The 17,628-nt window shown below is 34.0% G+C and overlaps 2 protein-coding genes across 2 annotated transcripts; both read right to left on the reverse strand.

Annotated features, from left to right (window-relative positions):
* Window positions 1-5,755: 5,755 nt before the first annotated feature.
* On the reverse strand, window positions 5,756-6,778 carry LOC146937343 (uncharacterized). Its single transcript, XM_085749400.1, has one exon. It carries the CDS (start codon window positions 6,776-6,778, stop codon window positions 5,756-5,758), a length of 1,023 nt encoding a protein of 340 aa, XP_085605526.1.
* A 9,468-nt stretch (window positions 6,779-16,246) lies between these two features.
* On the reverse strand, window positions 16,247-17,570 carry LOC146937344 (uncharacterized). The gene has a single exon (XM_085751707.1). It carries the CDS (start codon window positions 16,882-16,884, stop codon window positions 16,402-16,404), a length of 483 nt encoding a protein of 160 aa, XP_085607833.1. The 5' UTR covers window positions 16,885-17,570; the 3' UTR covers window positions 16,247-16,401.
* Between the last annotated feature and the right edge of the window lie 58 nt (window positions 17,571-17,628).

Below are 17,628 nucleotides of genomic sequence, written 5' to 3' on the forward strand. Positions count from 1 at the left end.
GTAATATGTTAAAGATTTAGATATTTAAATACTTACTTTTATGATATTAGTGAACTAATAAGATGATATAATTACTACTTCCTCCGTCCTAAATTATAAGCAAAAAAAACTCATTTTCTTTGTCCCAAATTATAAGAAAAAAGACAAACTTTTATCATCTTTAATTATGTTTTTTCAAAAAATTATCTTTTCCAAAGGAAAATTAAATGCAAAGTGCATTTAATTTGCTCTCTTTTTCATTTTCTCTAAAATCAACTACCAATGAAAATTATTTTTACATCTTCCTATAAAACTTATTTCAAAGATAACACAAAAAATTATGTTACAAACTACTATGTTTTAGTTTTCTTAATAAGTGTGATTATTTTATTTTTTTTCTTATAATATGGGACGGAGGGAGTACTTTAACTTATGATGCTTCAAATAATATATAACACTGGGTGTGTTTGGTTTGCAAAACAGTAAGTACTGAACTGAACAGTACAAGACAGAACAGCACAACATAAGACAGAACAACATAGGACAAATTTTTATGACATTTAATAATTTTTTGTTTTATACGATTTTTGGGGGACGAAATGTTATTTTCGTATTTTAGACAACTTGTACGTGGGACAAAAAGTTGTGATGTGGTTTGGAGAAGGACAAAAATATGAGTTTTTGTCTAGTCCCTTGCCTTCAGTTTGTCCTGTACCTGAAACAGTTTTACAAATCAAACACTGGACAACTGAAGTTGTTCTGTCCTGTACTTCATTTTTTAGCAAATCAAACACACCCAAGATTTATCAAACTAAGGAAATCAAGAGAGAAAGAAGTAGGATGATATGTTTTGATTTCTCAAAAATGGTGTGTTTTTACATGAACCAAAGTGTGGTATTTATACTACTAAATTTACCACTATTACATGTGTGAAATTATTTGATTTACTATTCTACTTTGGCATTTACCTAGGTAATAGGTAATTATTACTTACTATTGTAAGTTGACAATTTGGATAGATATTTCAACCTAAATAGTAAAAACTATAATCATTATGTTTTTATATTTACTTATAACACTCCCCATTTGAAATATCTATCACAGTGCTCCATTGGAGTCTTGTTGAGGATAATTTGATTGGAACATATGTTGTCTCGTTAAAAACCTTATTAGGAAAAACCCATTGGGATAAAAACCTTAATAAGGGAAAAAGAATACAACATTATGCTCCCCCTCAACCAAACACATGTTCATCTTCTTTAAAGATCTCGAAGCTGACGCATTCCAATGCTTCGTATGTGCTTCTTGAAAACTGATGTAGGAGTGCCTTTGTGAAGAGGTCTGCCACATTATCACTCGAACGGATATATTGAATATCCATTTCTTTGTTTCTTTCAAGTTCTTGTGTGAATGAGAAGAACTTAGGGGGGGATATGTTTGGTTCTATCACTTTTGACGTAACTTTCTTTCATTTGAGTAACACATGCAACATTGTCTTCATACAAAATTGTTGGGTTCTTATCGACTGTTAAACCGGATGCTCCTTGGATATGTCGTAAAACCGAATTTAACCATCTACACTCTTTGCTTGCTTCATGAAGGGCTATTACATCAGCGTGATTTGAAGAAGTTGCTACAAGCGTTTGCTTTTGAGATCTCGATGATATTGCAGTGATATCCTGCATCTGCATAGCCAAGCAAAACTGGTTTTGTATTTGTAACATCCTAGACTGCTTTCATCCTAGACTGCTTTCAGGATTGCCGACTGACCCCACAAACCAACACGAGTCTTTCCAACGTGTTTTGTCCTCACTCGCACGCTTACCGGGAAACTTCTCGGTAGGTCACCCATCCCAAAATTGCTCCAAGTCAAGCACACTTAACTGTGGAGTTCTTATGAAATGAGCTACCGAAAAGAAGATGCATCTTGTTGATATAGGTAATACCAAACAATTCTTATAAGCCTTCCTTCAACCATGTAGTCCCATACCAACACGGCCTCAGGATCCCTCTCATTCCGATGTGATTCGGTTCCTCTATAAGTTGTCGGGAGCCACTCGTTGTCGTGCCTTGTGCACCGGCAACCACTCCCCTGCTCTCATCAGTCGTGGGTGTTACATGCCCACCAGCTTTAGCTTGGTTCGTCCCCGAACCACACCGTACTGGGAGAGGTCTGCTTTGATACCATTTGTAACATCCCAGACTGCTTTCAGGATTGCCGACTGACCCCACAAACCAACACGAGTCTTTCCAGCGTGTTTTGTCCTCACTCGCACGCTTACCGGGAAACTTCCCAGTAGGTCACCCATCCCAAAATTGCTCCACTTCAAGCACGCTTAGCTGTGGAGTTCTTATGAAATGAGCTACCGAAAAGAAGATGCATCTTATTAATATAGGTAATAGCAAACAATTCTTATAAGCCTTCCTTCAACCATGTAGTCCCATACCTACACGGCCTCAGGATCCCTCTCATTCCGATGTGATTCGGTTCCTCTATAAGCTGTTAGGAGCCGCTCATTGTCATGCCTTGTGCACCGGCGACCATTCCCCTGCTCTCGTCAGCCGTGGGTGTTACAGTATTGTTAGAATAAAACAAACCAAGATCAGATGTACCTCGTATATATCGAAATATATGTTTTATTCCTTTCCAATGTCTCTTTGTAGGACATGAACTGAATCTCGCATGTAAATTCACTGCAAAAGCTATATCAGATCTTGTACAGTTAGCAAGGTACATGAGTGCTCCAATGGCACTTAGATATGGCACTTCAGAGCCAAGATCCTTTTCATTATCTTCCTTAGGTCTAAAGGGATCCTTTTCAACGTTAAGTGTTCTTCCCATCATTAGAGTACTCAAAGGGTTTGCCTTGCCCATGTTAAACCTTTTTAACACTCTTTCTGTATAAATTGATTGATGTACTAATATACCATTTTTAGTATACTCAATTTGTAAACCAAGGCAGAACCTAGTTTTCCTCAGATCTTTCATTTCAAATTCTTTCTTTAAGTACTCTTTTGCTTCTTTTATTTGTTTAGTAGTTACAATGATATTTAAATCATCAAAATAAACAGCAATTATTACAAAACTAGATATTATTTTTCATATAAAAACACAAGGACAAATTGTATTATTGTCGTAGCCTTCTTTAAGCAAATATTCACTTAGCCTATTGTACCACATGCGCCCGGATTGTTTTAATCCATATAATGATCTTTGCAACTTAATTGCATACATTTCTCTAGGTTTTGATGTATCAAGCATCTTAAGTCCTTCTGGTATTTTCATGTATATGTCATTATCAAGTGAGCCATATAAATAAGCAGTAACAACATCCATAAGATACATATCAAGATTATTAAATACTGACAAACCTATTATATAACGAAAAGTCATGGTATCCATAACAGGAGAATATGTTACTTCATAATCAATTCATGGTCGTTGGGAAAAACCTTGTGCAATAAAACGGGCCTTTTATCTTACAATTTCATTTTTTTCATTTCGTTTTCTTACAAAGACCCACTTATAGCCAACAGGTTTCACACCTTCAGGTATAACCACAATAGGCCCAAATACTTTTCGATTTTTAAGAGAATTTAATTCAGTATCTATTGTATCTTTCCATTTTTTCCAATCATGTCTATTTTGACATTCATTAACAGTTCTGGGTTCGGGATCATCATTTTCATTTGTAATTTCACATGCAATGGAGAATTAAAATATTTCATCAATATTTATGTCTTTTCGGCTCCACATATTTCCTGTATTAACATAATTAATTGAAATCTCAAGATCATTTTTGTTTTCAGTTTCATTGTCAATGATATCATTATCATCATCTTGTGTTTTTTCGAGAGCACACTTTTCATTTTCAGATTTATCATTATCTAGTGTCTTTTCAAGATCACGTTCAATCATATTCACCTTTTCTGTTCATTTTCTTTTTCGGGAATTTTTGTCTTTAGAACCTATAGGTCGGCCACGCTTTAAGCGTGCCTTAGATGTACTTGCTACATCATTTAGTTTCAAAATCTCAATACGAGCTGGGATATTTACAGTTGGTACATGTGACTTTGTCACTTTTTTCAAATCAGTAAATGAATCTGGCAGTTGATTTGCTAAATCTTGTAAGTGTACTATTTTCTTTACATTTTCTTCCCATGATTTATTATATTGGTCCAAATGTAATAAATGTGGTACATGCAATGTTATTTCATTTTCCAATGGTTTATTTTCTCCCCCTAGTGTTGGAAACTTTGTTTCGCCAAAATGACAATCAGCAAATCTTGCCTGAAAAACATCACTTGTTAAAGGTTCAAGATATCTAATAATTGATGGTGATTCATATCCCACACATATTCCTAACCTTCTTTGAGGTCCCATTTTTTTTCTGTGGTGGGGCTATTGGTACATATACTGCACAAACAAAAATTCTTAAATGAGAGATATTTGGTTCCTCGCCAATTGCAAGTTGATAAGGGGTATGTTTATGATCAGCACTTGACCTTAGACGTATGAGTGCTGCAGCATGTAAAATTGCATGACTCGAAATTGTAACTGGTAGCTTAGTTCTCATTATTAAAGGTCTAGCAATATATTGAAAACGTTTGATTAATGACTCAGCTAAACCATTTTGTGTATGTACATGAGGAACATGATGTTCAACAGTAATTCCAATTGACATGCAATAATTATTAAATGATTCAGATGAAAATTCACCGGCATTGTCAAGTCTAATTTTCTTTATAGTATAATTAGGAAATTGTGCCCTTAATTTAATTATTTGTGCAAGAAATCTGCAAATGTCATATCACGACTTGACAATAAACAGACATATGACCATCTACTAGATGCATCAATTAATACCATAAAGTACCTGAATGGTCCTGACGGTGTATGGATGGGTCCACATATATCTCCTTGGAATCTTTCAAGAAATACAGATAACTCTGTCTGAATTTTGCCTGACGAATATTTTGTTATTAATTTGCCAAGAGAACAAGCTTCACATGGTCTATCTTCTCTTGTAAGCTTTAAACCTTTCAATGGATGACCATGGGTACCTTCAACTATTTTACGCATCATTGTTGAACCAGGGTGACCTAAACGGTCATGCCATAAAGTCACAATTTTGGGATCTTCTTTTACTACTAAATTACATTCAATTTCATGTATATATGTGTAATGTAATCCAGAAGGCAATTTTGGTAGTTTTTCTAAAATATTCTTCTTTCCTAAAATATTAGTAGTAATATTAATGTATTTCATATTACCTTCGGTTGTAGTCTCAATATCATATCCTTGACTATATATGTCATTAAAACTCAACAAATTTCTCTTTGATTTCGGAGAGTATAGAGCATTATTAATGACAAACTTTGTCCCATTTGGTAACATGAACATAGCATTACCTGTTTCATCAATTAAATCTGCAGGACCTGAGATTGTGTTTATTACACCATTAGTAGGAAATATTTTGGTGAAATATCTCTTACTTTTGAGGATCGTATGGGTAGTTGCACTGTCTGGAATGCAAATGTCTTTGCCATGATCCATTTCTAACCTTCTTAAAATAAAAATAAGTTTAAAGAAAGAGAGAGCAAATCAACACAACATATTAAACAATGTTATTTTATAGAGACAATGAAAACATTACGTATTACACAAGTCACGCAACATACAAATTCTTAATGTACATATTAAAAATGTAAAAGTAATTCAAGCACAACACACACACATTATTCAAATACATACATATATATATTAAGTAATTATTTAATCCATATCATTTTCTCCTCCAACGAAATCAGCAGCCTCAAGACAGGTAGTATTATCCTTGGGTTCAATTTCATTAAAATTTACTTCCTTTTCCTTTCCATCTACAGATGCCTTGTATCTTTTACACATATACTCTTGTGTCCTACATGCTTTAAACCAATGACCTTTCTTTCCGCATCTATAACAAAGATCATCATTATTTCTAGAGGTTTTACCCTTACCTTGATGATTCTTATTGGTTTGGTCATTTTTGAGAGGCCTATAATTCATATAACCTCTTCCACAGCCTCCACCACGAAAATGGTTTCGACAATGATTTCTGCCTCGACCATGACCACCAAAACGAGCATGACTACCACGTCCTTTTTGGCAACTATAACCACCACGCCCTTGATTAAAAGTTGTGGCATTTATTTCAGGATATGTCATTGTTCCTGTAGGACGCAACTGATGGTTTTTTATGAGAAGCTTGTTATTTTGTTCAGCCACTAGAAGGGCTGCAACCAAATCAGAGTACTCAGTAAATCCCCTCAGTCTATATTGTTGTTGCAACAACACCTGAGATGCATGGAAAGTTGAGAATGTTTTCTCCAACTTTTCCTCTTCAGTTATAATTACGCCATAAAATTCTAATTGTGCTATAATTTGGTGCATGGCAAAGTTATATGCAACAACACTTTTATAATCTTGGAACCTTAATTTGTTCCATTGATCCATCAACGAGGGCAATAAGACTTTCCTCTGATGCCCAAATCTTGCCTTAAGCTTGTCCCACAAGATCTTGGGATCCTTTGCATTCGAGTACTCTGTTTGTAATCCATCATCCAGGTGGTGCTTGATTATCCAATTTACTTTCGACTTTTTCTTTGCCAATTCCTCTGGAACAACTCCCAAATCATTTCCTTCAAGGATTTTGTCTAGTCCCTCACATGCAAGATACTCAATTAAGTTGTTGTTCCAAGTTATGTAGTTGTCTCCCGTTATGTTTAAGATTTTGAATTGGTGCTTAACATTTGACATGATTATATCTAGAATACAGAAGAGCATAATCAACATTTAATGTATATACTATGACAAAAGTAAAAATATCATTTTATTTAATAGCAACGATTACAAAAACATGATAATATTTTAATCTAAGTCTCTACCAAAGCAAAACGTAACGACACAAGCTAAGCCGAATAATGGTAAGCGCTAATTACAATTAATCCTACATATTCTTTTCCTAATTCTTCAATATGGGTGAAACTGATAAAAAACAAAAGAACGATAAGTAGGGTGATGCATAAAAGAAAGATTTTAGTCATTTTGAAAGTATATGGGTAAATATTTTGAGATGTGAAAATTATGAATGAAGGTGAGGTATTTATAGAGTGAATTTTGTAAAAATGACCGTTACTGTTACCGTTGATTTCACTGTTCATAGTCGTTGATTTTACTGTTCATTACCGTTGAAATTACTGTTCATGACCGTTGAAATCATTGTTCACGACCGTTGATTTTACTATTCATGACCGTTGATTTTACTATTCATTACCGTTGGATAGTGAGAAAAATATTTTAAGTGTTAAATATCATCTAGCTATTAGGACACACAAGTAGTAGAGAAAATTATAAGATAGCATGTACGGTGAATGACTACATATGATTATCACATTAAATTTTATTTAATTATTTTTAATAATATCTCATGAATCAAAATTATAGATGGGGTTTTAGACCTCCATTAAATATAAAAGTTAGATGGGATTTTAGACCTCCATTGAATGTAAAAGTTAGATGAGGTTTTAGACCTTCATTAAGTATGAAAGTAAAATTAGATTAGATGGGGTTTTAGACCTCCATTAAGTATACAAGTTAGACGGGGTTTTAAACCTCCATTAAGTATAAAAGTTAGTATTACTACTCGAAATTATCTTCCGTGATAATATAGTATATATGGGGTTTTAGACCACCACTTAAAATAATAATATCCATATTTATTATAGATCACTTGACGGGTTGCTAGTTTTTTATAATAAGAGGTAAAGTAACAATAACAATAATAGCCATTCTAGTTATAAATCACTTGACGGATTGCCAGTTTTCTATAACCGGGGCAGATAATAATAATATTAAGATGATAAAGATAAATGATATACATAGCAATATTAAGTAATGATATTAAAGTGATGAGTATAGATAACATACCTAGCAGTAGTGTAAATTTCCGGTAGAAACGATCGTGCTGATAACGTGTTAAAGATTTAGATATTTAAATACTTACTTTTATGATATTAGTGAACTAATAAGATGATATAATTACTACGTTAATTTATGATGCTTCAAGTAATATATAACACTAAGATTTATCAAACTAAGGAAATCAAGAGAGAAAGAAGTAGGATGATATGTTTCGATTTCTCAAAAATGATGTGTTTTTACATGAACCAAAGTGTGATATTTATACTACTAAATTTACCACTATTACATGTGTGAAATTATTTGATTTACTATTCTACTTTGGCATTTACCTAGGTAATAGGTAATAATTACTTACTATTGTAAGTTGACAATTTGGATAGATATTTCAACCTAAATAGTAAAAACTATAATCATTATGTTTTTATATTTACTTATAACATAATATTTGTACATAATGATACACATTTATTTTTTTCAAAATATGAGGGCTTTGAAATACTCGGGCCACATAATTGGGCCAAGCGTCACAAACAGATCCAATCTAATGAGAAAATTGTTCTCTAAACACCTTGAGCTTCCGAAAATATCCCTAAAGACAAGTAACTACCATTCGTTGTTGAACTCTAGATAATTGTCGGTTGCTCGTGAATGGTTGTTAGGAGTCATTCCTCGGTTACATAGACAGAAACATAAACATAAACAACTCAAATCATTCACTTTCAAACTCAACCAAATACAAACTATACATTTTCTCTCTCCACTCCAAAAAATCAAACCCAGTCAAAAATCTTCAAAGTTAATCAGCTAATCAATCAAACAACAAGGGATTATTCAAAATATCTTAAAATGACACATTGTCATCTTTATATATTAGGTTTTTTAAGGCTTAATTGTAATTGCTCCTTTATTTTGGTTTTGATGATGTCCTTGTTTGTTTTGTTAAAATTTGTTTAGGAGTAATGGCTTAGCTTGTTAAATCACTCTAGCAAATCTCAGTCTCAAATGTTTCCACAAGAGTGTCCAAGTCCTTGATTTTGAGTCAAATGTTTCTTGTTTTTCAAGTTTTCATAAAATTTCTCATTTTTAAGTAATTTGATTCAATTGAAATGTTTACCTTATAACTTATGAATCAAATCATTTCTTGACTCGGGTGTTTGGTTTAAGGGCTTTAAATCAGTTTAATAAAAGTTTGATTCGATTCATTTAATGTCTCGGGACTTTGACCTCTAGTTGTTGAATCATATCAAAGATTTTTTAATCGTATCAATCTTCATATGGAAACTGTTGTAGTAGGACTCAAACTTTGATGGATGGAGAATATTGTTGCTAAGAATATAAAAGACTTGTTTCAAGTATATTTTGTGCTGAAAATATATTTATGGACAATAAATATATTTTTGTACCGTATGAAGGATGATTTGATGCAAATATATTTTGAAAGGGAATATTATATTTTTGATGCAAATGTTCTTTCACTGAGGGAGAAAAAAAGAAACATATCTTCAGTGTGATATTCATTCCAAATTTATGACTTATATTTCTCTATAAATATAGACCTAGTATCAGAGTAAACCTTGAGATAGAGGGGGCTGAAACAAGGGTTTAGAAGTCAACAAGAAAACTATGGTTTGTATAAAGTTTGCTTTTGGCAATAAACACTAGGATTGTGTTGATTCACCTTGGGAAACACTATTAGGATTGAGTCTCTTGGTCACCGGAAGAGATTGCAACTTTGGGTAGAATTAGGCGGGATACTTATTTTCTTGTAACCCATTGATATCTCTTTTGTAAAGTTACTCATTATTATAGTGGAACGGAGGACTGCTCTCTCCTCCAGACTAGGTCAGTTTTGGACCGAACTGGGTAAACAAATTTCATATGTTCTCTCTTTCTTTTCTCTCGATGTTTTTTACTTTTGCTTGTGTTTATAACTACCATACACTTTGTTTGGTTGCATGATTATTACTTGCTCCACACATCAAGTATTTTATTGGTGTGATTTTTCATCGAATTCACAACAATTGGCGCCCACCGTGGGGCAAAGATCAAACGATAATCAAGTACCATGGGTTCGAAGTGGAATATCGAGAAGTTTACCGTAGATAACGATTTTGGGTTATGGAAGGTAATGATGGAAGCGGTTTTAATACAACAAAAATGTGAGAAAGCTTTGAAGGGTTAAGGTGCGGTACCGGTCACCATGTCACGAGCGGAGAAGACCGAGATGGTGGACAAGGCCAGGAGTGCCATTGTCTTGTGCCTCGAGGATAAAGTTTTGAGAAAAGTAGCGAAGGAACCAACTGCGGCATCGATGTGGTCGAAGTTTGAATATTTGTATATGACAAAGTCTTTGGCTCATCGGCAATTCCTAAAGCAACAACTTTACTCATTCAATATGGTAGAGTCAAAGTCCATCATGGAGCAATTTACAGAGTTCAATAAAATCCTTGATGATTTGGAGAACATTGAGGTGCATCTTGAGGATACGGGTGCTTTGGTGGTGTGTTGTTTGGAGGATGAAGAAGGTGATGTTTCTCACCTTGGGAGTGATGCCTGGTAGAGCAGTGGTCGTCTGGAGAGACGTTAAACACTCAACATCAGCCTGGAGAGGGGTGGTAAGAATACTCATGGTCATCCAGGAGAGGCGGTGATAATAATACTTGTAATCTACTTGTTGAGGTGGAGTTTCAAGGTGGAAGACATAGTGAGATGTATGCATTTGCTAGTTGAGGTAGAGTACCCTCAACTTTAGGTGCAGTTGAACACACCGTGAATGGTACGACTATGGAGGACCTAGGGTGCTACGCTCTAGTGGCGAGCAAGGGATTTCTTCATGAAGACGGAAGGCATTCCGGAGGTTGAAGAATGTATAACACGACTTGCGAGATTACCCAAAAAATCCATGGGTGATTGGATGCAAGGAGATCTTCAAGGAAGCGGGAGATGTCCCGTGTTTAAGAAGTTATGGTGGAAACTTGTGGAATGTGGAACTACCTAAAATTCCTTGTGTAGTTGGACTACAAGGCTCTTCGAGAAGGCGGAAGACGTTCCGATGGCTGAAGAGGTTAAGGTGGATACTTGTGGAACTACATAAAATTTCTAGTGTAGTTGGACTGCAAGGAACTTCAAGAAGGCAGAAGACATTCCAATGGCTGAAGGGGTTAAGGTTTGTACTTGTGGATCTACCTAAAATTCCTAGCGTAGTTGGATGCAAGAATCTTCAAAAGGACGGAAGGCATTCCGATGGTTGAAGAGGTTAGGTGTAAACTTGTGGAGCTACATGGTGTAGTGGGAAGCAAGGGAAGGAGCAGCATGATTGTTGATATTAAATTGGCATCATCACTAATTTAGATTCAAGGTGGAGAATGTTGTAGTATGACTCAAAATTTGATGGATGGAGAATATTGTTACTAAAAATATAAAAGATTTGTTTCAAATATATTTTGTGCTGAAAATATATTTATGGAAAATAAATATATTTTTGTACCGTATGAAGAACGATTTGATGCAAATATATTTTGAAAGGGAATATTATATTTTTGATGCAAATATTCTTTCACTGAAGGAGAAAAAAAGAAACGTATCTTCAGCGTGATATTCGTTCCAAATTTATGAGTTATATTTCTCTATAAATATAGACCTTGTATCAGAGTAAACCTTGAGATAGAGGGGGATGAAACAAGGGTTTAGAAGTCAACAAGAAAACTAGGGTTTGTATAGAGTTTGCTATTGGCAACAAACACTAGGATTGGGTTGATTCACCTTGGGAAACACTATTAGGATTGAGTCTCTTGGTCACGGGAAGAGATTGAGACTTTGGGTAGAATTAGACGGGATACTTATTCTTGTAACCTATTGATATCTCTTTTGTAAAGTTACTCATTATTATAGTGGAACGGAGGGCTGCTCTCTCCCCTAGACCAGGTCAGTTTTGGACCGAACTGGGTAAACAAGTTTCACATGTTCTCTCTTTCTTTTCTCTCGCTGTTTTCTACTTTTGCTTGTGTTTATAACTTCCATACACTTTGTTTGGTTGCTTGATTATTACTTGCTCCACATATCAAGTATTTTATTGGTGTGATTTTTCATCGAATTCACAACAGAAACCATGTTTCGATTCAAAAGCTTGGATATGCAGCTTTGAGTTGATCCATTCAGCATCTAGAATTGTTTTGATTAGATTCAATGATCTTGACCTTTGTGTCAATCTTCATAGGCTTCAGATACACTAATTGAATCGGTTCACACTTCACATGATTTGATTCAAGATCGTGTTTTTAGTGTTATTTTGAGGTAAACTTGCTTCTTTCATTCACACTTATGTATAACTTCACCCACTCAATTTCTCACTCATAGAATCAATTTGCGAAAACACTCTAAAGTCTCCAACCTCTCTTTTTCTACAATTTCTTTAGAATAAACACTTCTTATAAGAACTCTAATTGGATTTGAGATATAGATTGTTACTGTGCTATAGGATAATTGTAAGAATGGCTTCTTTCAAGGATCTTGGTGGAGCATCAAGGATCTAAAGGAAAAGTAAGTACTTTTCACCTCTAAAGTTAATTGTGTGGGTTGTTTCTCAAACTTTCAAGGTTCAAGGGGTTGCTTAGCATAGAAGATTAGGAATTGAAGGAATCTTTGTAATACACTTGTAAAACATTTTCAACATCATAGTTGAAATCTGTAGAAGAGGTATTTTCTTCTAAGAAGAGTGGATGTACCCTTAGCGATGACGAAAAAGGGTAACCACTATAAATCTCGGTGTCTTTCTTTCTCTGTCTCTTTAAATTTCTACAAATCAATTTGTGACATATGATTATGATGAATTAGCTAATGTGCTACATGCTTGTGATTGAAGAAATTCTAAAACCTATTTTCAAAAGCTTATTGATTCCATCACTCTTGTTGTAGAGAATAATTTGGTACTTAATTCATCATTTATATCAAAATTGTTTAATTACTTGTGTTAGTAATTGTTGATTATGAGTATGTTTGGTTTGAGATAGATTTTATGGATTATCGTGTGTATTTATTAACTGATTGTCAAATAATAATTCGTAGTTGAACATCTCGTTTGAAGTTGAATTATCTTTGCTCATTGCTTATTTTATTATCATTAAAGTTATAGTATAATTCAATAGTCATAACCTTTCAAACAAGTTTTACCAAACCATGCTTTCGTAAACGATTTTAATCGAAAAAGCTATTCACCCCCTCTAGCTTCCTTTTGTTACTGTCATATCGGCCAACAATAAATACAGTTTTGGTCCTTTGATTTTTCTAAATCCGCAATTTTGATCCTTGTGTTTTGTTTTCCACAATTTTGGTGCCCCTATTCTAAAAGATTCGGAAAGTTGGTACCCCTCTTCAGTTGACCATCAATTTGTGAGATGTGGCATTTCATTAAATGATGTGGCATTGTCCACCATGTTGATTTGGCATCTATTTCATATGTTATTTTACTTTTTTATTTTCTTAAATCTAGAATTTTAAATTCTAAAATAAATACATAACTAAAAACTATAAATAGAAAAATTAAAAGAGCTAAAATAGAATCTGAATAAAGGATCAAATATTTAGATTTTACATTCTCTTCGTGTCTTACCACCCCTCTATTCTTCGTTCTCTTCTTCATCAAAATGTTGAACTTAGATTTTACATTTAAACAAAAAAACCTTTTAGATTCTATGATGAACTCAGATTTCAAAATCCCTACTCGTGAACGCTCCGTGTCTTGCCATTTTCACCGCATCGTCTCCACAATGTACCTCACCGCCTCTCGGCCACAGTATATGATCGCTGCTTTGTTATGCTTCGATGTCAACAAGTACAAAAGAAAACTTGATGTTTTTTTTTGGTCAAAAAAAACATGATGTTAATCTTCTAAAAGTAGATCGCACAAAGTAATTCAACCACTTGTGTTTTATGGATTTTTTTTTTAACAAAAGTAATGCAAGATACATTACAAAATAACGTTAGAAAGAAAAATAGTTACAAAAAATTGAAAAGAGGATCTTGATCAACACCTTTTGCAAATGAAATAAACATATCAATATCATCAATATTGAGTAAAACTTTCAAGCACTGTTGACAATTGCTAGAAGGAGTTTCAATTGCTTGCATTTAATGTTGAAGAGACTATTTATGTCAGCAGCTACTGTTCATTGTTTATTTTATTTTGTTTAATCGTTTTTGTAAATTTTGGTGGACATTCAATATTTTAATATTAGAGAAATGATTCAATTAGAAGTATGCTTGCTAGGCTTTCTCCATTCTCGGTTAATTACCTGTCATTTAGTATTAGTTCATGTCATTTCTGTTGCAGCTCTTTTGTCATTTCCCATGCTTTGCAGGTCTACAAACTTTCTATCATAATGGTTAAGCTGAAATAAAGTTAAAAAAGTATCCCTTCCACAATTAAAATCAAGTAGTATAATATTCTCTTAAATAATTTTCACAGGGAATGTCCCACCATATAAATCGAATACGTGCCTATGAGATTATGCAAGCTTCAAATCAAATCTACATTCTACAACACAGCTACATATCTCGTGCCTATGAGATTATGCAAGCTTCAAATCAAATCTACAATCTACAACACAGCTACATATCTCCTTGACACAATCTTCTTATTAAAACAATTTATTTGTTCAGATTTGTTTATAAATACCATCTGATTGCCCAAAGCTTTAATATACATTGCACATTGGTATGTATGATAGGGTCAACTGTGTCACTTAATATGGGACGTAAAGAGTAATATATATAATTATTTTTAAACGTCCCGGTGAGTTGTCCACGTGTCCAAAATTGTAAGGTTAGACATTGTTATTGAGGTTAGAAATCCAGTCGCTCCATTTGTGTGCGTGAGTTTCTAAGATTATTTTTCTTTTCATCTATCTATATTAATTGAAATTCGAACCTCTGACACCTTACATATTCATTTTTTTTTTGAAAGAACCTTACCTATTCATTTAATAAGTGAAATTCTAGCCCTAAGCTACATGACAAAAATCAAAATAATATTATATTTTTAAGGTCTCTGGTTCGATTCTCCTCGATGTCAATTTAGGTGAGCTAATTTAACTTCTTCAAAAAAAATTATTTTTAAATAAGAATAGTATAATTTATTTTCAACAAAATTAGAGCGCCAAATAATTTTTCTAAAAAAATAATTAAATATTTTTTCTAAAATAATAATTAAATAATTTTCCACAATAAACTAATCAAAGAGACGATATTTACACCCCACCGATTGTTATTTATTTCCATAAGAATCAAGAATAGAAATTATTAGAGAAGTTTATAATTTTCATATATTTAAGAGAATGTAATTGTTATTCCAAAAGAATTATTCCAGAAATTTATTGAAGAAAATTATAACTTTTATAGCTTTAGTTTTTGTTCCTGTGTTGTGGTGGTGTCATGTCGTCTGTAATTCCACTTGTGCGTCGTCGTGTGGTCAATGACCGATTGTAATTCCACCCATCTGTCTGTAGCCGACTGAAATTCTACCTGTTCGTCATCGTGTAATCTGTAACTGATTGTAATTCCACCCACCGTCTGTAACCAACGTTAATTCTACCCGTGCATCGCACGGGCAACACACTAGTAGTTAGACATTCCTTGACAATTTCTTATGTATTATGTCTTAATGGTGTCAGGAAGAGAGAGGAACCAAACTAACGAAGACAATGCTAAACCTAAGTTAGTTAATCTATCTGCACAGTAGTTCTCTTCCTTATAAATATGTGTCACCAAAATTCATCCTTTTAACTTTATGAGAAATGATATGGAATTATGGAATTAATTTAAGAAAAATTTATCCGTTTAACTTTGTTCCTTAGATAAACTTGTAATTTATGGAATTAATTTAAGAGAAATATATTTGTACATCCATTTAATGACAACTTTTGGACAACTTTATCTCTCATACTTACATGATGTTCTTTTTCTCTCTCTTGTTTTTTTTCTCTCCATTGTTTTTGACCAATAAAAAAAGAGAAAAACAAAGTTGTCTTTAAATGGATATACATTTAAAGACAACTTTATCTCTCATTGCTTTTTTCTCTCTCCGTTTAACTTTGTTCTTTATCACTACTCTTAATTTAATATAGACTTCAATCAACACAATAAAGATTGATTTTTTTTTTTGTTGACAAATATGGTTGAAAAAAAAGTCTAACATTATCCAATTTATTTTTCAGGGACTTAAAGAGTTATTTAAGTATAGCAACAAATAACAAAATGAAAATTAGTTATATAATCTATTTAACAAGATCGATGTAAATTAGTAAGGTCAATGTAAATTTACAAACATTTACAAAATTAACCTTCAATATACTAGTTTTAAACTCTATTGCACGGACACTTCTGATTGAAAGCGTATTCCGATGTCCGACACAGTCACTTGTAGTTATATTGAATTATATCATTTTCTCAAAATTTTAATAGTATCAACGTGTTCCTTTCAGGATCATATCCGTCTGCCCGTTGTCCGTGTTTGTGCTCCATAGATTTTTTGGTCCAATAGAAATGTATGCATCCATGCTCAAATCAATGGCAGCTGCAAGAGCAACGAATAATGCAGCATCCTCCTTACAAGTCACGTGCTTCTCTCCAACTTCTAAGTCTGAATCGGATCTAGCTGATCCGCGTGGACTGCTCGTTGGGGTAACGTCAAAGGTAAGATCAATAGTGAACTTACCTCCATGTTTTGAATTAATAGTGTACCCGGCGATTGTCACCGGATCTGCATTGGCCGGGAGGACTTTGAAACAATAACCAACAGCTTTTGAATAACCAGGTTCCCGCCATGCCTTGAACCGTCCCCTAGGCTTCCAAGTACCATCACTATCGGGTCGCATAATGATCCAAGCACCCGGGTCTGATTTAGTAACCCATTTTGAACCGAGTGAGGGAGCGAAAGGTGTAATCATCGAAACACACGAAAACCAGTGAACCTAATAAATCGTGTATCATCATGGACCATCCTTTTCGATCCAGAACTACATTATTATTGGCAATAGGGAAATGAGATGGATTTTTGTCTCAGATATTGTACTTGCAAGTGTAAACAGGTTGTTTGACGTCTCCTTTGACTTGGAAAACCTGTGGACTGCACTCCGGTTCACCATCAAACCGGAAAATAAATCTCTGGTCCGGTTCAGTTCGGACTGTTAAATGCAATAATTGAGTCTGAGCCGAAGGGTTTTGGGTTTTGTTTTTGCACGGGAGTGCGACCCAACCATTGTGGAAAGAGCAGAGTTGTGATACTACTGAGGTGAGATCAAAGGGTTCTTGGGTTCCTTGAAAACAGATTTTGATAAGAGGTTTCTTTTTAAGGTTGGAGATTAGGGTTTTGGGGTAATCAAAGATAGCAGCAAGGGAGTGAGGGTGTGTCTCTAAATCTAATAGTATAGGGATTTTTGCCACTTCGCACGGTGGAGAATCAACGCCTTTTAGTAGCATAGGAACCGGGAGGTGTGAATTTTACCGGAGAATGATGGCATTGATGCTGCCGAAGATTTGATTGCGATGTTTCTGATGAGGATACAGATAAAGGAGCATGGCTCCATGGATGATGATAGGTGTTTTGGTCTTGGGGTTAGGGCAAATGAATAACAATATGTAACCATGTTCTTAATACATTTCTTCTTTTATAAAGAAATTTATATTACATT

This window comes from Medicago sativa, chromosome 3 (genome assembly GCF_051527215.1).
Source record: "Medicago sativa cultivar Bolivia chromosome 3, Bolivia_mono, whole genome shotgun sequence".
In the NCBI taxonomy this organism is placed as follows: domain Eukaryota; kingdom Viridiplantae; phylum Streptophyta; class Magnoliopsida; order Fabales; family Fabaceae; genus Medicago; species Medicago sativa.

Coding starts and splice junctions, on each gene's coding strand:
- LOC146937343 (XM_085749400.1), bottom strand. CDS start 6,778: ATGTCAAATGTTAAGCACCAATTCAAAATCTTAAACATAACGGGAGAC.
- LOC146937344 (XM_085751707.1), bottom strand. CDS start 16,884: ATGATTACACCTTTCGCTCCCTCACTCGGTTCAAAATGGGTTACTAAA.